The sequence below is a fragment of the Peromyscus leucopus genome, chromosome 4 (genome assembly GCF_004664715.2).
Source record: "Peromyscus leucopus breed LL Stock chromosome 4, UCI_PerLeu_2.1, whole genome shotgun sequence".
Taxonomy (NCBI): Eukaryota; Metazoa; Chordata; class Mammalia; order Rodentia; family Cricetidae; genus Peromyscus; species Peromyscus leucopus.
This window is the reverse complement of record NC_051066.1, coordinates 12,421,972-12,445,283: the sequence shown is the minus strand read 5'-3', so window position 1 is coordinate 12,445,283 and position 23,312 is coordinate 12,421,972. Positions and strand designations below refer to the sequence as shown.

At 53.2% G+C, this 23,312-nt stretch overlaps 1 protein-coding gene and 1 long non-coding RNA gene across 4 annotated transcripts in view; one reads left to right on the top strand and one right to left on the bottom strand.

Annotated features, from left to right (window-relative positions):
* The window catches only part of Adamtsl2 (ADAMTS like 2), a 32,843-nt gene extending 10,491 nt beyond the window's left edge, over nucleotides 1–22,352 (top strand). Inside the window, exons 9-19 of one of the 3 annotated variants that reach the window (XM_037204651.1) lie at nucleotides 451–626; nucleotides 4,579–4,936; nucleotides 6,710–7,082; nucleotides 11,465–11,562; nucleotides 14,736–14,862; nucleotides 15,983–16,094; nucleotides 16,178–16,333; nucleotides 16,922–17,092; nucleotides 17,798–17,974; nucleotides 20,764–20,908; nucleotides 21,674–22,352. In XM_037204651.1, coding sequence (XP_037060546.1) covers nucleotides 451–626; nucleotides 4,579–4,936; nucleotides 6,710–7,082; nucleotides 11,465–11,562; nucleotides 14,736–14,862; nucleotides 15,983–16,094; nucleotides 16,178–16,333; nucleotides 16,922–17,092; nucleotides 17,798–17,974; nucleotides 20,764–20,908; nucleotides 21,674–21,792 — 2,012 coding nt within the window. In that variant the 3' untranslated portion in view covers nucleotides 21,793–22,352. Of the gene's footprint in view, nucleotides 1–450; nucleotides 627–4,578; nucleotides 4,937–6,709; nucleotides 7,083–11,464; nucleotides 11,563–14,735; nucleotides 14,863–15,880; nucleotides 16,095–16,177; nucleotides 16,334–16,921; nucleotides 17,093–17,797; nucleotides 17,975–20,763; nucleotides 20,909–21,673 lie in introns of all 3 variants that reach the window. The other 2 variants (XM_028858714.2, XM_037204652.1) reach the window with 2 other exon arrangements.
* On the bottom strand, nucleotides 16,333–16,937 carry LOC119087833. Its single transcript, XR_005091314.1, has 3 exons — nucleotides 16,847–16,937; nucleotides 16,647–16,760; nucleotides 16,333–16,419 (listed from the first exon to the last, which is right to left on the bottom strand). It is a non-coding gene; the product is annotated as an uncharacterized LOC119087833 (long non-coding RNA).
* Nucleotides 22,353–23,312: the final 960 nt, after the last annotated feature.

Below are 23,312 nucleotides of genomic sequence, written 5' to 3'. Positions count from 1 at the left end.
GTCAGGTTGTTCTGTCTAGTCTAGTATCTGGCTGGTACCTGTTGTTCACGGCTACAGACCCTCCTGGTCCAGACTGGCTGCTTGGCTATGGTGCTAGCTCATTACCTTGCAATCCCTTTGGCCCATGTGAGGCAGCCAGAAGGGCAGGGCCAGCCTTCCCTGTTGGCTCTTCCAACCACCCAGACTGGCCTGTGGTTGTTTGTTTTAGACTGATAGGAAAGTGTGTTTGTGTCTCTTAGGCCCTCACTGGCCAGGGCCACATGCTGGCCCCAGGCACAGTGTCTGTCTGATTCCCTGTGACATTGAATTTCCTGTCTTTGGGTCATTTTGGAGAGGGAAGGCAAGGCTGGCCACCATTCTTGGAACCTGTACGCTGGCTCCGCCCTGTGTCTCTCTCCTTTCTGCTCAGCCGGTCTGGCCCATGTGACTCAGTGATTTTTACTCTTTCAGCTCTCGCAGATGAAGCTGGCTTCTACTTCTTCAATGGCAACTACAAGGTGGACAGCCCCAAGAACTTCAACATTGCTGGTACAGTGGTCAAGTACCGCCGGCCCATGGATGTCTATGAGACTGGCATTGAGTACATTGTGGCACAGGGACCCACCAACCAGGGCCTGAATGTCATGGTGCGTGTGCCACAGGCTTTGGGGACAGTAAGGGTTGTGGGCACTGGCTCTCCAGAATCCAGCTATAGGTTGGGGCTTGAGTGCCCTGAACACACACAGCAGTATTGTTGCAATCTAGGGTGGTGGTAGTGTGCCTCGGGGGTGGGGAGGGCTTGTTCATTCATCTATTCACTGGTCACTTTCTCATTTATTTATTCACTCAGGTTTTAGTTCATTAACTTCATTTCCCATTGATTCATTAATTCATCTATCCATTCACTTGCTTCCTCTCTCTCATTCATCTTTTCATTCATTCATTCAATCAGTACCACCTGTTCTGTGTCAGCCCATTCTGTGACCATTGGGAACCTCATGGGAAGCTAAGGAGAGGTGGCGGACCCACTGCCCATGTTTCAGATGGGTCTTTATGTCCCTCAGGTCCATACTGCCTCCAATGGTACTGCAATGTTTTCGTAGCTTGTGGCCCCTGCCTCCCCTGGATTCTCAGTGCTGTGAGCAGCTGGCAGGGCAGGCTTGGGACCTGTTCTGTGGCTAGTGTTTTTTTTCACAGCTAGCATCAGGAAATGAAAGCTACTGTAGCTTCTCACCCCAGATCCATGGATACACAGAATGATTGTCCCTGAAATCAGGGCCATCACCATGAGCAGTTCTGGCATTCTCTGAGACCTGCCAGTTGTCTTCTGGCCTTCTAGATCCCACCACAGTGAGCTCTATAGCCTCACATTGTAGGCGCAGAACCTGGAGGGGGTTGTGTAGTTACTCACCTGTAAGTTGCAGGATATTGAAGGCAGGTCTGCCTGGGCAGGGTCCATTTGTCTGCCTCCTTGTTGTCCTGGAGACAGCTCTGGAACATGCAGAAATTCCACGACTTCTTTCACAGCCCACCCACACAGGCATCCCCGCTGCTGCTACTGCCCAGGGGCAGGCTGTTTGTACCCCAGCTGGGTCTGCCCAGAACCTTCTCTGCTGTGTTCCACAAAGCATAGGCAACATTTTAAGTTGCCTGCTGTGTAGACGAGACTGATGTTACTGGATATGGAATGAGTCATTCCAAGACTTCCTGCTCATGGTAGAGGCCTCAAGCTGTAGTACCAGCACAGCGTCCTGCTGTTTTATTCCTCGGTGACCGGATCACAGCTGTGTACATTTGCTATGATTCACCCAGGTAGATGGAACCTGCTCTTGGAGGAATAGAAGGAGACTATTTACCACATCTGGGCCAAATATGCTCAACCTAAGGCCATGTTAATTTGCTCTAGAAAAGTCACCACACCTGTCACAAGGCTCAGTAAGGGTAACTGCCTGGTTGAGCTTACAGCACTCAGTTCTACTCTGATGGCAGATCACTGAAGTCATTTTAGTACTGTCAGGGCACCATGAGCGATGGGGCTGAATGTGGGCGATGTTTCCTACTCCTTTGTCCTTGAGGTCATGATGCATGGCACTGACATTTGTGGTACCCAGGAAGCAATGGTATCTCAGATTTGCTCGCTTGGATATGTCAGGTGTGTGCACTTAGCACCGTCAATAGAGGGCTGTGACCATCACTTACACACTTGAGGATGAGGGGCCCAATAGACACACTACTAGCCAGACCTAGGCCACCCCTCTGGTCATTACTCATCCAAATGTTTGCAATGAGGACATCAATCAATGGTGGTCAGGGTCCACAGCCAACAGTGATAACTCAGACCTGCCTCCAGAATGTCCAGCCTTCTCTCCAGGCAACAGTTGAGTGAGTAGACAGCGGTCGGCTTTTTAGAGGAGAACTGTGGGTCCCTCCCTTGTTCAGTGGATTCTGAGTCTAGAAACTGGTTCAAGAAATGGAGGCAAGGGTCATCACCTTGCCCGGACAGCTACTTCTGCCTCCTCCTCTAGCTTGGCCGGTGCCAATTCAGAAGGGTCTTTTTGGCCCATTTGTCCATTCCCAAGGTGTGAGTTCGGTGTTCTGTCTTCTGTTAGCGATGTCTCTGAGTCTTGTCACTCTTACTGCCTGCCACTGAGATGGTGACTCTGCCTTGTGATTGGTGTGTGTGTGTGTGTGTGTGTGTGTGTGAGAGAGAGAGAGAGAGAGAGAGAGACAGAGACAGAGACAGAGACAGAGAGACAGAGACAGAGAGACAGAGACAGAGAGACAGAGAGACAGAGAAGGGGGCATGAATGCACTGGAAGGTCACAGGAAGACTTCAGGTGGCCTCTTCATCCGTCGCATTCTCTTGAGACAGGTTCTCACTGAACCTGAAGCTCATTCCTTCCACTAGGCTGGGTGGTGAGCGAGCTCCAGGGGTCTGCCTCTCTCCGTTCTTCAGCGGTGGTACGGAAGTGCTCGGCTCTCACATGGGTGTTGAGGGTTTTAACTCATGTCCTCATGTCCACAGCGAGTACACTTACCTACCGAGCCATCCTGCCAGCCTCTGCCACTCTTTTTTGCTGCTCACCTTTATTAATTCAGGGCCTTCTCATATCTACAGCTGCTGGGGGAGTCCAGAGCCTGCCACCACATCTTGCCACCAGCCCTGTCATGTGAGAGTGTCCCACACTGTCCCTCTAAATGACATTGGCGTCACTTGGCCACCCCTGAGTGAGCAGAATGTTCTGGGCTTTCCAGGAGAAGTGGTCACCCAGGGAATTGCCTGCCCTCAAATCTCTCCTCTTGCATCTGCACTGTGTGGGCCTCACCCACTCTACCCTCCCTGTTAGCAGGCCAGCATGTTATTCCAGAGAGTAAGAATACTCCTAGAGGGCTGTGCTGGTCCCGAAGGCCCAGGAGGAACAGTCTATTCTCTAGGACTTCCCTAGTGGGTGAAGGAGATGACTTTACCAGACCCTTTGGTCTGGTGCCCGGGAGAGACCAGGCAAGGCCCAGAGGAAAGACAAGGTTAGGAAGGGAAGCTTTTCACACCATCTCTCCTAAGACAGCATTAACTGCTGAGGGAAGAACAGTCCCTTCCCAGTCCCAGAGCATTCAGGACAATTGAGATTTCACCATTTAAAGCATCTTGATCCAGATCTCTCTTTGTGGTGGGGTCCTACTGACCCAGCCTGACTCGTCGGGTGCAGCAGACCCAGCAGGGTGATAAGTTGACCTGGATTCCCCCTCTTCACCCTTTCTGCCCGAAGCTTTACGCATCAGAGTTTCTTGACCACACCTGCAGCCATCTGGTTAGCCTGAAACGATGCTGGCTCTCTCTGTCGTCTTGCTCCAATGGCGTGCCTTCCACAGTCCCTGCTCCTGTCCCCAGGCACCCTTGAGATGTCATCCCAGTGGTGGCCATTCTCCCCATGGCGTCCTGCAATGGCTTATCTTGGCACTGCTTAGCTTTCCGTGCTTTGCTCGGTGCCACCCTCCCAGGGCCCTGGTGTGCAGTGTGCTTTAGCCAGGCAGCGCTTGAGCTCCAGCGCTCACTAGTGATTCGGAGCTGTGGCCCCGGGAGCAGCCAGTCCCACTGCCAAATCCACTCCTGCCGGCCTCCAGATCCAAGGCTTTGAAGTCTGCCTCGGGGAGAGGTCCCACTGGCTTGTGGTCTCTGCAAAGGCCTTGACTATCCCCCCAAAAGCTCCACGACCAGCTGATCCTTCAATGTTGTCCTGAATGGACGCATGGTCTGGATTTTAGTACCTCATCAGCTACCCTAGGAGTCCTGAGTAGATGCAGGGACACCAGTGCTTTTCGGATTTCTGGTTTGTGATGGCAGTAACATGCGGTATGTCCCAGCATGTCCCTTATTCCCTGTTCTCGAGGGGACCTGCCCTCTGCCCCTTTTGGTGTGCCTCATTCACAATCTCTGGGCACAGCTGCCCTAGGACATTTGAATGAGGCCGCATTCTTGGATCAAATGTGATTCCCTGGGAAAGACTCGGCTGTAACCAGGGCTGCTTTTGTCTCAAGAGGCTTTTGGTGCTAGGCAGGGGCTAGGAAAGGAGCCAGGTCTCACTTCTTCTCCTTCCCCAGGTGTGGAACCAGAACGGCAAAAGCCCTTCCATCACCTTTGAGTACACGTTGCTCCAGCCACCACACATGCACCACCTGCAGCCTGTCTATTACAGCTTCTCCGAGCCCGCCTCCGAGAGCACAGAGAGCACTGAGGGCCAGGAGCTAGACGGTGCCAGGCTGCTGGGCTTCATGCAGCATAATGGCTCCCTCTACCACCAAGCCTCCTCAGAGAGGCTGGGCCTGAACAACCAGCTCTTCCAGCCTCCAGCCCCTGAAGTCGAGCGGGGTCCCAGCAGAGGCCAGGAGACCAACGAGGTGTGCGAGAGAGCCAGCGGTGGGGTCTGTGAGGGACCTCCTAGGGGCAAGGGCTTCCAAGGTGAGAAAGAGGAATAGTGGGTACGGGAAAGGCCAGGGTTCCCCAGGCACAGAGGCCTCAAGTGAGGAGTGTTGGTCCCCTTTGAAGTCTACAGAAGAGGCTAAAGAGAATTGCCAGATGCTTGCACATTCTCTCTGGGCAGGCACAGTGTGAAGTCTGACGTATACAGTCATAGCTCAGGATCTGCAGATTGATGATAGACTCCTTCCGGACGCTGAAATTCTCAGCTTCTCAAATCCTTGCATACAGTGGTGTGTTTGCATAGAACCCAAGCTCTTCTCCATGTACCAGTGATCACCGCAGCTGACCCACAGTACTAGATGCAGTGTGCGTGTGTGCTGTGGGTAGTGATGACACTAAGTCATGGCAAGGTGACACATGACAGGACCTATCCATCAGTGGATTAGTCATTTGTCTTGTGGCTGTGACAAAATGGCTGATGAAAGCAACTTCAGGAAGGAAGGTTTTATTCCAGCCCACAATTCCAGGAGATACAGTCCATCATGGCGACAGGAGCATGAGACAGCTGCTCACATTGCATCCGCAGTCAGGAAGCAGAGAGAGAGATGGAAGCTGGTGTTCACTGTCTCCTTTTACATGGGATGGTGCTGCCCACAGTTCTGGTGGGTCTCCCTTCCTCAGTCAGCCTAATCTAGATAATTCCTCATAGACAAGTACAGAAGCCTATCTCCTCGGTGTCTCTAGATCCGTCAATTGACAACAACATTAACTGTCAAAATTGGCTTAACATAGATGTAATTCTTTTTCCTCTTCCTCCCTGCTCCTCCCCTTCCTTCTCCTTGAGACAGGATCTCGATGGAATGTGCTATGTAGACCAGGTTGGTCTCAATTCACAGAGATCTGCCTGCCTCTGCCTCCCCAGTGCTGGGATTAAAGGTGTTCGCCACCAGATCCAGCCAGTATGCAATTCTTTTTTTCAAAATATTTTGATCCTTCATGGTCTGATTCTTAGGATGTAGACCCAACATCTGCAGAGGGCAAATCACATATAGTTGTCTGAGTCTGACAGAAGAGATGGACTTAGAGAGGAGATAACTTGTCAACTCTTCCATCCAGTGGAACTGGAAGTCAAGGGCAGCTCGTCTGCCCCATGGCTCACTTGGATAGCCCTGGGCCCCAGACATGGATGTTGCTGGTGGCCTCAGGTGTGCAGGCTCATAGATGCCTCTCTCCTGTGCTGGGCTTCTTGAGGTTTATGTGTCTGTGTTCTCTCTTCCTAGGCAGACACTAGTCATACATTTAGGGCTCACACTAAATTCAGGTTATATTATTTCATGAACCTATAAATATCCTGTTTCCAAACTAGATCTTAGGCTGAACTTCCAGCTGAGCCTGGGCCCTGGGGACACTGCCCAGCTGTCTGCCGTGGCCACTGGGTTTCCTATCGCTTGACGATGCTGGCCTGCTGTGTCTGATGGAGTAGAACCTGGGAGTACCTATTCTTTCCCTGCCCCCAAAAGTCATCCCCAAGCCGGGCGGTGGTGGCGCACGCCTTTAATCCCAGCACTCGGGAGGCAGAGCCAGGTGGATCTCTGTGAGTTTGAGGCCAGCCTGGGCTACCAAGTGAGTTCCAGGAAAGGCGAAAAGCTACACAGAGAAACCCTGTCTCGAAAAACCAAAAAAAAAAAAAAAAAAAAAAAAAAGTCATCCCCATTATGTAACTCACCTGTCACACACAGGAATAGAGGAGGAGGGGCAACAAAGATCAACACAGTAGCAGCCATGGATGTTGAAACACCTGTCTCTCTGCAGACCGCAATGCCACTGGGATAGCTCTCTCAGGGGACAAGGATGACCGGGAGGTCGATGCGCGTTTCACCTCCCAGGAGCTTCTGTCAGCCAACGCCATCTCCGATCAGCTCTTGGGCACGGGCTCAGACTCCGAAGAGTTCTCTCTCAACGAGACCATGAACAGCATCTTTGCCCAGGGTGCCTCAAGAAGCTCCCCAGCTGAGAGCCTCTATGTTGATTATGAGGAGAACGAGGGGCCTGCTGCCTACTTGGTCAACGGGTCTTTCCTGGAGCTGAGCAGTGACAGGATCAACACCACCTCCTCTGAAGCCCCATTCCCCAACACCAGCGCCAGCCTCCCCACCTTGGCTGGGAACAGGACTCACAAGGCTAGGTAAGCGACACTTCTCCTTGCCCTGTCTTAGTTCCCTATGGAGTAGGGGTCATTACAGGGGTCTGCCAGAAGGTCCAGGGACCTGGAGGTAAGTGGGAGAGAGCCATACTTTTCAACCACCCTGTGAATCTGGCATGAGTTTTTGGGCCTGGACTGTAACATGTCTTTTTGAAAGGTAGTTTCATGGGTCTAAGTGTCCCAGCTATGACTGCTTCAACTCGTGGTGCTGACCATGAGTTGAAGAATGCTGGAGGTATGCTGCTAACAACCCCCCTATGCTAGGATGGACTCACTCTTTGATATGCATAGATCAGGGAGTGACCACAACTACCTTTAGTGTTAGGGAAGCCAAGCTGAGTGCACAGAGCCTAAGGATTTGGGGTCCTGGGTTCTATGTCTGGACAGCCATTGAAACATGGCTAGTAAGCACAAGATGGGCTCTGTCTGTAGCCCCTCAGGTGAATGTGGAGCCTCAACAGCAGGCTTCACCCCGACCAAACAGAAGATGACAGCAGAACCTGGGTGTTCACGGGCCCCCCCCCCGCGCCTCCCCCCCCAGACAAGGAGACCCTGAATCAAAGTTAGGAATAGGCTGCTAGCATAGTGGGCCTATGCAGGAAGCCAGCACCACAGGCAACAGCAGCTATGGCTAGGGAGGCCTATAGAATCAGGACTGGGGACACCTGCTTGGAGAGTGAAGCTAGAGATCCACAAAGAGGCGAGCCTAGGGATGCCTGGACAGCCAGAGCTGGGGTAGAGGGCCCTGAGGTCTCATCCTCCTGGGCTAGTGCTGTTTGGGAGCAAGTGACCCTTTCATGCCAGTGCTAGAGAACCTCTCTAGCTACTGTTTCTCAGGTGCCTGGGCATGCAGCAAGGCTCGTGTAAGCAGTTGGGATTAGAACTGTTAGCCACTGGTGGGGGATGAAGACTGAAGATGGGAATCAGCCCACTGGCTTTTGTTTTGTTTTCTGGGAACCCACTCAAAATCTTGAGATGAACTCTATCCGGATCAAGGGAGGCTGAGGTTGGGGTTTGGTGGGAGATTTGACAGTCACTCTTAAGGTGATAGGGTTTGGGTCACCTCCTCCACTCTTCTAGGGTTGGAGAGTGGTAAAGCTGGAAGCTATGGTGGTGCCTCTTCTCTCACACTGCCTTCTGAAGCCTTATTTCCAAAGGCTGGTGCACACCAGAGACCCTGCTGATGAGCTCTGGGCCGGCCACTTACCCTGACCTTGGCACCATCAAAGCTTCTAGGGCCCTCTGCTTAGTTTTGGGGAGCCAGTGGCTGGCAATGAATGACAGGCTTTACCCTGGGGGCACAGGATCAGAGCCTGAGAGAAGTCACGGGCAGTGGTGATGGGCAGGGCGGTTCTGATTCAGAAAGCACCTGCTTTGTGACCCAGCCAGTCTCTCTGGGCCAGCTCTTCCTTTGGGACAACAGGGATTTATATATATGATTCATATATGATGCACAACAAAGGCCCTAGGTATGGATGCTCCTAGTTAGTCACTGAGCCTCCAAGGCTTGGAGAGAGACCACCCAGGAAACCCACAGCCCAAGTGGTGACAGCAAACCAGTGCTCTATGTAGGTTTATCAGGTAGCTCGAAGTCCCTGTGCTTTATTCGGCTGTGGTATGGGCTGTGTGGGTGGTGGTTGTGTGGAATAGTGAAAGAGCAGGTTACTCCATGGGAGCTGGATACATCTCCATTCTTTTCCAGGCCTCAGCTTCTCTGTCAGAGACCTGGAGGCTCAGCAATGCAATGCCTCACAGGCCAAAGTCACACACAAGCTGTTGAGGGCAGGGTTGGGCCCAATCAGGAGTCTCAATGTTGTCTGGGTCAAGCCTTAGGGACTGTTTTCCCCCCTGAGAGGTTTGGATTATTCTGAGTAGGTGCTCTAAGCGGGGCCCACTGGAGTGCCCACGGTCCAGAATCCCTAAGCCACATTTGAAAGTGCCTGTCTCTTCTTATTCTGTCCCCTTAGCCCCGTGGGACATGCTGGATTCCCAGAGCCAGTCATTAAAACAGGTTGTCAGCACTCGGAAAAGCGCAGCTCAGTGAGATGCCCAACCAGCTGCCATCAAAGGATGCTGCTGGTGGGGACCAAAGATGGTCTGGGGAGATAATGGGCTGAGAGAGGCCGTGGGGGAAACTACCAAGCCGAAATAGCCACGTCTCGGCGTGTTGTCCAAACACAGGAAGTCGAGTCTGCTCTGGGAGCGGGTGAAATCAAAGGGGCAGCCCAGAAAGGAAGGGCTATTTTCATCTTCTAGAAAGGCTTCAAACAATCCCGGGAGGGGCTGTCACCAGACTCTTTGGGAACAGGCGTCTGGGATGCAGAGGCACACACCCCTCTCCGAAGCCTGGAGCGGGGTAGGAAGAGAATTTCTGGTTCACTTATAAACAAACAGTCATTTCAGAGCTTCTGCTCTCCGGGGATTTCAGGAGCCTGTGTCCCGCCAGGCACTGGGCAAAAACCCAAAAGCGGTGGCCACCGGTATCTTGGAAACCATCACTGCCGAGGGCAGGGCCCTTCCAGATTGGGGTGGTGGTGGTTTCCAGGGTGTGGTGCTTCTTGGTGCACAGTCCAGGTGCTGCACTGCGATTCAGGCGGCACCCAGCAGCACCCCACACGTGCTAGAGAGTGGGTGTAGACAGTCCCTCCAGAAATACCTTTAGGGCTTAAAATCCAAAGGGTTATTTTGAACCTGGCGGCTAGCTCTTGACTCAGGGATGAGTCATGCGGGCTGCGGCTGGGAAGTGTGTAATTATATAAAGATGGAGGGGCTTCTACACCAAGTGCATCTTCTCCTCTCTTTTTGTTCTTGGAAGGAATTTAAGGCTGCTGAAAGCAGTGTGGGGGGCCCAGACAGCTCCGGTGTTGTCTGGGTCAAGCCTTAGGGACTGTTTCTTCTCCCTAGTTCTTCCTCGCTGAGAGGTTTGACCCACCCTCGGTTGGTGCTTTAATTGGGTCCCACTGGGAACTCAGGTCCAGGATCTCTTGCTTTGAGATGAAGGGTCTTGGATGCCCTCCCTCCATGTTAAAGGTTTTTTTTTTTTTTTTGTAACCAGAGAGGAGGACAGAGCTTCCCCTGCATAGAGCCTGACTCAAGGGTTGGTCTGAGCCCCAGAAGAGGTGGCCCAGGCCCCTGCCCCCCTCCTTTCTGCAGGCACTCTCTCCTTCTGAGAATTCACAGAATCACAACAGTGAGGCTCCCGTTGGCAGATCATTTCCTGGGTTCTCAGAGCATGACGTGCTATCAGGGCAGCGCTCATCCCCAAAACACCCTCTTGGGAAACATGAGCCAATCGGAGCAAGACAGGCGCAATTCTCACCCACTTGACTAGCAGTCCCGACAGATGTCTCCAACACAGAATGGCTTTTAGAATGTAATGGCCTATAACACCCACAATCCTCCAGTGACTATAGTCCCCAGGAAAGAGACTGGTCCATTTCAGTCCCGTGGAAGGCGTCAGTGCACAGCCCTTAGCTAGCTCCTCTTAGTTCCAAGGAAGGTGGAGTTGGACTATGTGGCCCGAGGGAGCTGCTGTCGATGGGTCTGGTCCTTCAACTGCTCTTCTTGCTTTGGGGGTCATGAGACTCAGGGGCTGTGTTCTTACGTGAGTGGCTAGGTCTTGGAGCAGACACCCTGGGTGGAGGTAATGCTGCAGCAGCCGCTTCCTCCCCCCGCAGAGTCCCACATAGCCTGCACAGGGGGTGTTGAGGCTAGTTCAAAGAAGCTAACAGTCCTAACAATACTTGGCTGTGGCCACCAGAGTTCTGGCCAAGAATCATAGCTGTTGGCTGGCCGGCCCCCAGCGTGCCTCTTCCCGTCAGCTGGCTTGTGCCGCCATCGCCGACCTGAGCTGCAGTGAGGGCCTAGGCCACTCTGCCTCCTGCAGCTAGCCTTTGTGAGTTTGAAAATTGGAAGCTGAATGGCTGGTGTCCCCATTCATCAGAACCCCAGCTGAGGGAGGCAGCTGGGGAAAATTCTGGAACATCTCAGTCCCTACGGGGTGGGAAGAAGGACTCTGCTGACCGATGAGAGATGTAGTGAGAAGCCTGTGAGTGCTGAAGGAACAGTTGCAATGTTGGTGAGTCCCTCCTTGTTCAGTGAACCTCTGAAGGAACCGAATGCCTCCACACAGTCTGTCCAGCTCCTGAGAAGGGACATGCCCATGTCTGCTCAGTGCCAACATGTGCGTCTCATTTTTTTTTCATTCCAGAGGGTGGGAGCCCCGGTCTTCATAGAGGGTACTGGCTGATGCCCAGGAAGGTGTGTTTTTAAGGAGAGTGTAGCCTCAGAGGGAGATTCATCTGTTTGAGAATGAAGCCTTTAAGCATCTAGCTCTCTCACCACACACTCTGACCTTGTTTCAGGACCAGACCCAAGGCGCGGAAGCAAGGTGTGAGCCCAGCTGACATGTACAGGTGGAAGCTCTCCTCCCATGAGCCCTGCAGTGCCACGTGCACCACAGGTAATCAGCCTGGGACCGCTGGGCCACCTTCTCTGAGCCTGCCTCTGCAGTGACTGGGCCTTAGCTGGAGACTCACCCATACACTTGCTGCCCTGAGCCACCCCCAGGGAACTTGCCTGGCTTCTTCACCTGGGAGGTGGAGCGGGATGGCAGGATTTAGAGGGTCCCAAAAGCATCCTTGTTCCCATGGCATGCAGGATGACAGTCAGGTACAGGTCCATCTGTCAGCCCTAATTATTCTCCAGTATCTCAGGAGAGGGGCTCTTCAGAGGAAAGATGGGGACCTTCGGCTTTGAGGGTCTGCTCATGCTTGCCCTGCCCCCAAACACACAATGCTGCCCTGTACCTAACAATCTGGAAGCTAAGAACAACTTGGGGTGGAGTTGCATTTAAACCATACTGCCTACTGTATCACACCCCAGGCTCACAGCAAAGTACTACTGATTTTTACCTGTAAAATGGGATGTACTGTGGCCAAGGTGTTTGTGGGATAAATGATAAGAAACCACTTGCCTGGTCTAAATTCAGCCAGTGCGCACCATTGCCACTCTATGGTTCTAAGGCAAGGCTAAAGCTAGCCCTAACCCGGGAGCAGCCGGTCCACTGGCTCCAGCAGATCAGTGAGTCCTGTGACCTGCCTTTCATAGGATGGACTGTCAGAACCAAGCTTTATGGCAGGTGCTGTGGCCTCAGCTTCTCAGAGCCTGTTGAAGCTGGGTGTGGGCATACCATGGATCCTTCTAGCCATCCTGGCTGTGGGACTTCCCATGTGTTGTGACAGTGGAAACTTTCTGGAGGCTGGGGAGGTGACATCACTTGAGATGTTTCCAGGTTGAGGCAGCCTTGGTGGCAAGGGGCCTGATGAATGAGCCTGCTAGATGATGTCTCCAGGGAGAGCATGACACTATTGTCTTTCGACACTTAGACAGTGGCCAGGCCAGGGAGCTGGGCTGTTCTGCGCTGCCCACAGTGCAGAGCAGGACACAGGAAGAGAGAAAACAGGGATACTAGGGAAGGGATGACCTCTGCCTTAGACAAAGACGTCAGAAGTAGAGAGGCTCCTGTCACCTCTGGAGGCACTGACCCAATTGAGTGGCACCAGCCAAAAGGACAGAGAAGGGCCCATACTATGGACAATTCACTGCCTCAGCCCCTTCTGGCAGAACCTCATTAGTTGTTTGGAAAGCCCTACTGTTGCCAGGGCTTAAATTTGATGTGCACAATTGCAACCATGCTGAAGAAGGCAGGCCACAGTGTGTGGGTTTTGCCAGCTGTGGATGCACACAATGTCTGCAGATGTTCTGTAGAGAATCGTGGGTACAACCACTTCTCTCCCTCTTCCTTCATGCTGAGATCTGTTCTTGAGGCTATGCTAGGTTATGGGGCCCGCCTTCTCTGTACCCTGAACCCCCAACCGTGGTAAGGACCTTAAGTTTGTTCTTTTGGAACAACAATACTGTCAAGTGGTCTTGAGACTTGGGGTATGGTTTCTAGACTGTCTCTCAGTCTCCCAGAGCATAGCAAAACATCCCAGGATCAAGGTAGTTGGTAGGACCGTTACTGAGGATGGACATCTGGTCTTGTCTGTTTCATAAATCAGAGTGCAAAGCTCACTTCAGCTCAAGGCAAGGGCTCTGAGGTTAAGAAGTTTTGAGAAGCTCCCTACTCAAGATAGGTGTAAAGAAAAGGTACCCAGAAAAGTGACATTTTGATCTTGTAGCCTTTCTGGAAAATTCCCATTCTGGAGATGAGCAATCTGGGGCTGTGACGAGTCTGCTGGCCCTGCTAGATGAGACTTGGATTCTCTTCTGTGTGTTTCCGTTCCATGATAACAAGCCAATGCATAACCAGGTACTTAGGGCAACTGCACAAGTCCCCAGCCCTGTTTGTATATCCCTGGGTCCCAGAGCTAGTGTCTCTGAGGCCTGAAATCTTTCAAGTAGACCTGGCCAGGCAGCTGTCTCCTCCTCCAGCAGGCTGAAGGTTACACAGCCCAGTGCTGGCAGGGGAGGAACCAGTAATTGCCGCCTGGCTTGGCTCTCATGGACACACACACACACACACACACACACACACACACACACACACACACACAGAGTTTCTTCCCAGACTCCATGGTTCTGTCCAGGGTTTTGGAGCAGCAAAGGCTGCTGGGTCTCAGGCACTCCAGGGAAGGTAGATACACTGAAAACCTCAGGAGGCTCTTCCACATACAGCTCCACACTCCACACTGGCTTTCCCCAGCTGAGCCCAATCCTGGCACACCTTGCTCTGGGGCAGGGGATGCTCACCCTTTAGAAAGTCCACATGCAGGCTTGCTCTTTTAGATCCAGGGAAAAAGGAGAGGTGGTGTAGCCTGGGGATCCATATGGTTAGGAGAAGGCTGGTCTTTTATGTATGTAACCCTCCCTATCCACAAGTGATTTTAGAATTCAGGAATTCCAGAAAAAGCCACACAGCTCGTTAAAGATGTAGAGGTGCTGGATAGGAGACCTTCAGTAAAAGCTGGAGCACCTGATCTGGTATCTGGGGACAGGGCTGTCAGGGCTGCAATGGTCTGTCTTTCCTTTTCTTTTTCTCTTTCTTTCTTTTTCTCTTTCTTTCCTTTCTTTCTTTCCTTCCTTCCTTCCTTCCTTCCTTCCTTCCTTCCTTCCTTCCTTCTTTCTTTCTTTCTTCCTTTCTTTTTTTTCAAGACAGAGTTTCTCTGTGTAACCCTCCCTGGCTGTCCTGGAACTCTCTCTGTAAATCAGGCTGACCTCGAACTCAAAGACCCACGTGCCTCTGCGTCCCAAGTGCTGGGATTAAAGGCGTGAGCCACCACTGCCCGGCTGGTTTGTTTTTTCTGCCTGCCTGCCCACCTGCTCATCTCCTACAGTGGGCTTTGTAAGACAAATGCACACCAGGGTCCCTGGCTGTACTCATTCTGCCTCTGTAAGGCTCATCGAGGTTTGTGGCAGGTGAGCTAGATGCCTAGGCTAGGCAGAGAAAGAGGTCATAGTTCAGATCCCGAGTCTCTGGCCCACAGAGCTTTCCCACCTCCAGCTCTAGGCTTTTGCCATCCCCAGTCCAAGAAACAGATCTCTGAGTTGTCATGTGACCCATCCAAGCTCACAGGCTCACCCATCTGCTGCTAACCAAAAAGTTTACAGACCCTTGCGTTGCCCCAAACCTAGGAGTCATGTCCACATATGCCATGTGTGTTCGCTATGATGGTGTTGAGGTGGATGACAGCTACTGTGATGCACTGACCCGTCCTGAGCCTGTCCACGAATTCTGCGCTGGGAGGGAGTGCCAGCCCAGGTACCTGTCCTTGAGCACCCAGCTGGGTGTCAGAATGAGTGTGAGTGCGCGTGCGCGCGCGTGTGTGTGCGTGCATGTGTGTATGTGTGTACACACACCCATGCTCACACTAGGGCTCTGCTTTGCCTCTGCTGTGAGCTGAGGGGGTGTGTGGGGAGCAGAGCAGAGCAAGTGGGATTGTCACGAGACACTTTCCACCACAGGGCGTTTCCCATAGTGCTCTACACTAGAGGGCTATCTTGGTGTCTGGGCTGACCTGCAAAGCTAGGATTTCTATAAGCTAGGGAAGATTACTCCCTGGGAGGTGAAGGGAGCCCCATCTTTCTAGCCCCCATGTCTCTTGTCTTGTCTTCAAGGCAGAAGCAGAGCCTTGGTGTCGCTTCCAAGGAGCCATGTATTTCTGGCTCCCCAACATGTCACATTCCTTCTTTTCTTCCGGCTGCTACATCTGAGCATTTGTTCTTTTCTGGAGGAAAAGGTCACAGAGCTGGCCTGCACTTGACTTAGATTCCTCTCCAAGTATGTCTTCTCAGAGGGCCTGCATGGAGGAACCGGTCTTTTATAACCCCACACAGCACAGGGTGGAGATGGGTGGTCATCCTGCACACTGGCGATGGCCTTCTCTGGGTATACAGCTGGACTCACACCTTTGGTTCACTTTCACTGTTGCCCCTGAAGAATCAGAGTCCAGAAGGGGCCACAGTCCCCTGTGTGACCCAACAGGGAAAGTGAGGCCTGGGGCTCTGGGACACTGGAGTATGGAGGGTGGCAGGTGCAGAAGGAATGGGAACAGACAGAAAGGACAAAGGAAGAAGGCCTGGAGGTGAGGGTAGGTGAAGGTGGCCAGGTCCCTGAAGGCCGTGGGCCCTTGCAGAACACTCACCCAACATTCTGCTTAGGGCTACCTAACACAGGGTTACCATGGGCACAGTCCCCACTGGTTGGTCTCACCTCCTTCCAGTCTGGTTTGGCCTGTGTGATTTGGGGCCACTGAGGGCTGTCCTCGCTCCCGAGGCAGGTGGGAGACCAGCAGCTGGAGCGAGTGCTCACGCACCTGTGGTGAGGGCCATCAGTTCCGCATCGTGCGCTGCTGGAAGATGCTGTCCCCTGGCTTTGACAGCTCCGTGTACAGTGACCTGTGTGAGGCCACAGAGGCCGTACGGCCCGAGGAACGCAAGATATGCCGCAACCCGGCCTGTGGACCACAGTGGGAGATGTCTGAGTGGTCGGAGGTGAGAGTCGGCAGGTGCCGGGGTGGTGGCCTGTGCTTGAGAACAGATGTATCATGGTGCTTCTCACCCCGGCTTCCTCACAGTGCACAGCCAAGTGTGGGGAGCGCAGTGTGGTGACCAGAGACATCCGTTGTTCTGAGGACGAGAAGCTGTGTGACCCCAGCACCAGGCCTGTGGGAGAGAAGAACTGCACAGGACCTCCCTGTGACCGCCAGTGGACCGTCTCAGACTGGGGACCGGTGAGGGCAGAATTGGGCCATGGGGCTGGTGACAGGACCCTGACCCTGAGGACGCTGCTTTGCTGTGCATTGGCTTTCTCATCTATCTGTAATAAAGACATGAGGAGAAAAGTATAAAGACCTCCCTTCCACTCTTTTATGGACTCAAACCCCTGTTCAGAAACAAAAGTGGACATAACCATCCCATTAACTTCCTGTTTCCACCTCTCCTGACGACATCTCTCCTTGTCTCTTTCTGTCTGCACGCCTTTCTCTGTCTCTGTCTTTCCGCCTGTTCTCTCTCCCGGTCTCTGTCTCCATCTGTCTCTCTCACCTGGAACAGAGCTGCTCATATGCTTGGTAAGGTCCTCTCTGGTGGTGGGGGCTCTCAGGTGACCTTTTGAGCTGTGCTTTTCTCGGTGCGTGTTTTGCGCTGAGCATGTTATGTCTGTAATTAGAACAGAAATGTTATTTAAAAAGTGGTTACCGTGGAAACTGCTTCCCTTCCACTGCCCTGGGAGCTGTTTCTCTTACTTGGGGATGATGCCGGTCGGGGGCTTGTGGAATGGCCCGTGTTATTTTACCAGCCATTGTTGTCCCCTCTCACAGTGCAGCGGAAGCTGTGGGCAGGGCCGGACGATCAGGCATGTGTACTGTAAGACCAGCGATGGACGGGTAGTCCCAGAGTCTCAGTGCCAGATGGAGACGAAGCCTCTGGCCATTCACCCCTGTGGGGACAAGAACTGCCCAGCCCACTGGCTGGCTCAAGACTGGGAGCGGGTGAGTACCCAGGAGCCTGTATAGAGCCTCTCTCTGGACCGCATGGGGGATAGGGGAGGGTTGGCCTGAGTGCCAATGGCTGGTCACAACGAGGAATTCAGGACAAGCTATGAAGAACAATTGACTAACGATTAATTTGGGACAAAGCTAAAAGGGTAGTAAACCACTTCCCATCTCCTCCCACAGGGGTGTCTGTGGGTCCCCAGTATCTTCTCACAGGGCCCTGTTCTGGTGGACACAAAGCCAAAGAGAGGGGTGTGTTGACTGTATACACTTTCAGGCCACAGGGCCGTGATGACTTTTGCTATCACAACCCATTTGTCTTCTGTCCCCACCTGCCCTTGTCACCAACTTGCCATTTCAGACAATTGTTCTCAGTCAATGGTTTCAGGCGGGCCACTGCTAACTAAATAATCTTGGGCCAAATTGCTTTCTGCAGAATTGATTTTGGCCTGATCATCCTTGGCCAAATTACATTAGCCAATTTGTTTCAAAACAGATGGTTTGAGGCCTAATTGCTTTTGATCAAATCTGGATGGGGCCAAACGGTTCCCGAACAAAGAGTTGTCAGCCAATCTCCCAGTTGAAACTGTTTACACTTTTACCCAAATATCATTGACCAAACCTTGGCCACCAGGGGTGCTGAGGTCAGGGTTCTGGTTCTCTGGGCTGCTGGCCACTGACCCGTTCTGTCTGGTCCCTCAGTGTAACACTACCTGTGGACGTGGTGTGAAAAAGCGGTTGGTTCTCTGCATGGAGCTGGCCAATGGGAAGCCTCAGATGCGCAGTGGCCCTGAGTGTGGGTTATCCAGGAAGCCCCCTGAGGAGAGCACGTGCTTCGAGAGACCTTGCTTCAAGTGGTACACCAGCCCCTGGTCAGAGGTGAGCACCCAGCAAGCGCTCCCCCCCCCCACTCCCTGAGACCACTTTAAACCAGGCCTGGGCTCTGATCCTGCCACAGAACATCCATCTTGGCCTATGTCCATCAAGCCTTTCTCCAAGCCTCAGTCAGCCAGGGTGCTTGTCCCCGGATGCTTCTAGGTCAACTAGTAGAGAGTCACCACTACCCAGAAGCCTTTGCTGATCTTACCCTGGTGTCCTGCAACTCTTTTTGTGGGCCTGTCTAGGCTTGGTCATTTCTGGCTTAAAGATGAGGCTTTTAAGTGTTGTGTTTGGTAACAAGTGTACCTGATACTCTCCAAGGGTAGTCCAAACCTGATGGATGCAGAGGGTAAGATTGGCTGAGGCACGGCTAAGACAGAGGCATGAGACTTGGGCATACAAGGGTCAGAAGTGAGCCCTAGGTCAGTGGGCAGAGCAGCAAGTTGTCCTGACCCAAGCCTGACCCCCTGTTCAGGTCTACGGGATCCTTCCCAAGGTAGGCAGGATAGAGCTGAGCAAGAATGGAGCCATCACCTGCTGTCACCATAGAGGTCACTGGGGGCAGCTGTGGTCCAGCACTTGTCCCCAGATCTCTTTTCCGATTGTCACTTACCAAGAGGAAGAAACTGAAGTTGAGAGAGCTTTCCAACCTGGGGCCAGAGTTTAAGGTGTGCTAGACATGGGGCCGAGGACTCTGCAAAGGGAAGGAAGTGCAAACCAGTCCATCCCAGGAGTCCGGGTCAAGGAGCCTAAGGTGTGAGTAACCTCAACTCACAGGCAAGTGATGGGCAGGCAGAGAAGCAGTAAGTAGAAGGATGGGAGGGTCCCCTACTCACGGGGTGGGAGGGACTTCCTGTCTAGTCTCTGATTGGCACAGCAGGGTAACTGCACCTCAGCTGCTCTTCACCCTGCCTGAGATGTCATACCACGCCTTGAGGCTTGTCAGCGTCCTGAGCCTTCCTAATACCACAGAGGCAACCACACCTAGGTGTCAGCTTTTATGAACTCACATCAACATCCATATGCCATTTATATGCCATCCCATAGCAACAGCATCCCATAGCAACAGCATCTGTCCTGTGCAAGGACAAGGGGAGTCTGGAGCCATCTTTAAACATCCCTGGGCAGGCTGAGGACATGACTTCCATGGCCAAGCTGAGTAACACAGGGTTTCAAGCTGTCCATGGTTTTGTTCCCACATAGGTCAACTCTGAATGTTTAGGAATAGTAGTGGAGTGACAGATGGGGCCTGGAGTCCAGAGTCTTCATTATGACGTTCTCTAGTGTCCAAAACCCCAACACATAGGCTCTTCCTGGGCTCAGCTGCTGGGATGGGTGGGTTACAAATTCAAGACTTGAAAGTCCAAGGGCTCTGTCGGGTGAGGCCCCAGCTGCTGCCCTTCTCAGACATGGGCTTAGGAACTCCGGAGTTCTTCTGTATAACACACACACACACACACACACACACACACACACACACACACATATACACACACACCACACCACACCACACACACATATACACACACACACACACACCACACACACAAACACACACACACACACACACACACACACACACACACACACACACACTGTGATGCCCACCAATACCCATCACCCTAAAGGTAAGAAGGAAGAAGTAGGGCTGTGATTGCCTAGAGGGTACATGGCAGAGCTTGAGGACCAGCAAATATCATTAGGGGAAGCAGGTAGAGAGACACACAAGGGTCTCTGGAGTGAAGATCCCCTCTGAACTGATTGAGCCTAGCTGGAACACTGGTCTTAGGGTAGCTGTGTGGCCAGAGCCTAGTAAGTCAAGGACCATGCTGGGCAATAAGAAAGGAGGAGTTTGATTAAGGAGGATCCCCAAAGCAGCCATGGGGGAGGGGTGCTTCCCATATTGCCCTGATGAGATGGCAGGAGCAGAGGGACCACAGGAGTGGTGGACATGTGGGAGTCTGCCCTTTCTGCTCCTGGCTGGGGCAGTGCCCTTCTTTATGGCTGCCCCATTAAGATGCATCAGTTCAGTGTTTGTTCATCCAATTGTTCTGTCCCATTCACCTGCAGGGACAGAGGAGCAGGTGCCAGGACCTGTTGGGAGCCTACTTATCTTCAGGGGCATCTGCAAAGGCAGAGTATCCTCTGGTCGCCTGCGCCAAGCAAGCCTCCCCTCTCCTCGGGGCGGGTGAATGGGCAGGTGGCCTTATGCCAGCCTTCATCAGCTCCTCTGTGTCTGGTAATCAGACTAGGGTGAGCCTGGGGCGGGGGCCTCCCCATACCTCAGGTCCAAGGCATGCCTGGGTGATGTGGGGTCACCACATCAGGGAACCACTGCCTGCAGGATCTTGGCAGGGGAATAGCAGGGTAATTGGGGTCAGCAGATGTCCCTGGTATTCTGGGTAGCTCAGCAGGCTTTCTGAGGGGAACATCTGGACTCAGTGTGATGGCTCTGGAAGTTACATTGATTGGCCCATGGCAAACTCTCTGTGTCACTAATCTGGGACAGATGGAACCTGAGCACCCAGCAGGTCATAGTTGGCACAGGAGGGGCCACCCTCTCATGTGAAGCTGGGAAAACTGAGGTAGAGAAACCAGACAGAGCCTTTCCTCCAGTTACTTCTGCTCAGTCCCAGCTCAGGCTCTAGATTCTAAGGAGAGGGTGCGTCCTCGGCCAGCCTGTGGATGGTTATGGTGCAGAAGGGAGAGTGTTGAGTGATGGAAGTCCCAGTCTCTATCACTATGGAGAGCCTTGTTATGTACCTGTCTGTCTGTCTGTCCCACACCAGTGCACCAAGACATGTGGGGTAGGTGTGAGGATGCGAGATGTGAAGTGTTACCAGGGAACTGACATAGTCCGAGGATGTGACCCACTGGTGAAGCCTGTCGGCAGACAGGCCTGTGACCTGCAGCCATGTCCCACAGAGCCCCCAGGTGAGAAGAAAGAGGCTGGGCACAGGGCGGAGACTGGTGGGAGTTGTGGGCATTAGTTAAGGGTAGCAGCTGGAGAGACACACAGGCGTGTCTTCAGGAGAGGTCTTCTCTAAGGGGGAGGGCCTAGCTGGGGCTCAGGGAATCCATGCAGGGACCTATGTCTTGGAAAAAGCACTGGCCTAAAATGTGGTTGGGGGAAGCTGTGGGACCAGGTACCAAGATGACCTGGCCTGAGCAGCAGGTGCTGACCCTCAGGAGGCAGGGAGGTAGAAGCTAGGCATGGTCTCTGGCCTGGGCAGATAGACAAGGTCCAGTCTCCAAAGTGGATGCCAAATGTAGGGGAAGGTGAATTCTATTGGGAATTGGGAATACTGAGGCAAGGAGAGAGGGACCCACGGGCCCTGGAAGGGTTTAGACTTTTCAGAGGAGATTAGGGACCTCTTCCAAATCCTAGGATTTTACACACACACACCCCAAGTGATCAGATCAAACTACCTAGTGGGATCCATATTTTCCTGGAGAGGGACTTGCATTAGAAAAGGGCTAGCTGGGACATAGAACTGGAGATCTGTAGTAGGTGGGGTGCTCTGGACCTAGGCTGGGGGGGGGGCTCATCTGTTGACCTGTTCATAGTGTGACTCTGGGAGCCCTTTGTGAGCTCCTGCCTTTGGGAAGATACTATGGCGAGAGTTGGGGACCCTGGAGCTGTTCCCCTTGGGTCTCCTGGTATTTCATCCTTCCTTTTGTATTGTGTCCCATCCCCAGATGACAGCTGCCAGGACCAGCCGGGCACCAACTGCGCACTGGCCATCAAAGTGAACCTCTGTGGCCACTGGTACTACAGCAAAGCCTGCTGTCGCTCCTGCAGGCCTCCCCATTCCTAGCCGGTGCCGTAGCCCCGGGACCTGAGCACCAACCACATCCTGGGGCTCTCATTGGACACCCACCCTGCAGGAGACCCTGGGCTCTGAAGATGTGACACAGAGCACAACTGACAAGAAGGGATTTTTGACCCTGTGGCACTGTCTCTGGCTCGGGGGAGAGCCTCCAGTACCCACAGGCCCCTTCTCAGATGGAGCCACCCTGCTGCGGAAAGCTGTCCATGCTCTCCCAGGATCCTGTGTCTGCGCCCACCCTAGAGGGCCCAGAGTCCAGAACCCAAAGTGGGCAGTACCTGCCCATGTCCAGGCCCTTCTCTGAGGTGGCAGAACCCTCTCAAGGTGACTTGCAGATGACCCAGGAAGGAGGGGTCTTGGGTCAGCTGAGGAGCCCAGGCTGCCCTGCCTCTGGAAGTATTGAAGGTACCCCATCCTAAGGCATTAGTGCCACACTGCCTCCCCTCCTGGAGTTCCTGTGCTGGGTGGAAGGGACAGACTTTGTCCATGGTGCCCCTGCCACCCTCCTCACTACTCACTGGTGCATGTTAATAAAGTGGCTGTATTTATGGCGGCGTGCTGGGGTTTCACTCACTATGGGCAGAAATGGTGGTCAGCCTTGGGAGCTTTAGTGAGGCTGTGCGGGGTCCTTTGCTGGACAGAGGGTGCGGAGATGGGTGGGAACAGGGCAGTCTGATACAGAAAGCAGACAAAAGGCAACCGGAAGAGCAGGTGGTGTACAAGAACGGGCACTGTGGGCAGCAGGACAGAGTTGAGGTAGAAGCTAGCGTGAATCTCCAGCCATCTTTAGCTGCCTTTGGTCTGGGGCCTATGGCCAGGATGGAACACAGGGCTATAGGAACGCTGGAGGAGCGGTGGGAACAGGAAGGCTAGACGATACAGGATATGGCCACCATGAGCACGTGTAGCTGTGGGCTCAGGTTTCGTGTAAGGCCATCTACCATTCTCTGAGGATCATCCTCAGGGCCGTATGCACAGCTTCCCACATCAGGGTGGCTGCTTGTGGGTGCAGAGACACAAGGTAGCTATTGGGTGCTGCTTCTGTCTGGCTTTTCATGAGTGGAGGAGAGTGGAAAAGACAACAGTGTACATATGCACACACACACACACACACACACACACACACACACACACATACACACAGCCCCCAGTGAGGCAGGGAGGACAGGGCTGTCTGTGTCTGAGATGGTCATGGCTAGTCAGACCCAAGACCCTGGAGGAGTCCGCTGGGCCCAGGTAGTAGGGAGGCTGGCGGCTGTCTTCTGTGCTTTGGGGTCAGTCTGCCCCGACAGGCCTGCCATCTAGCTCGGTTCCTGAAGGGCTTAGAGTTTTGGGGTGTGGGGGAACTGAGGCAGCAACACAGCCCAGTGCATTCCTGCTTCTCTGTGTGCCTGTACCACAGGGACTGAGTCAAGGGAGCCGCTCCTAGAGATTTTATTTCCGTCCCCCGAATGCAGACGTCAGTGGTCTGGAAGATGGTCGTGAGTCAGGTCACCGACTGGGCTCAG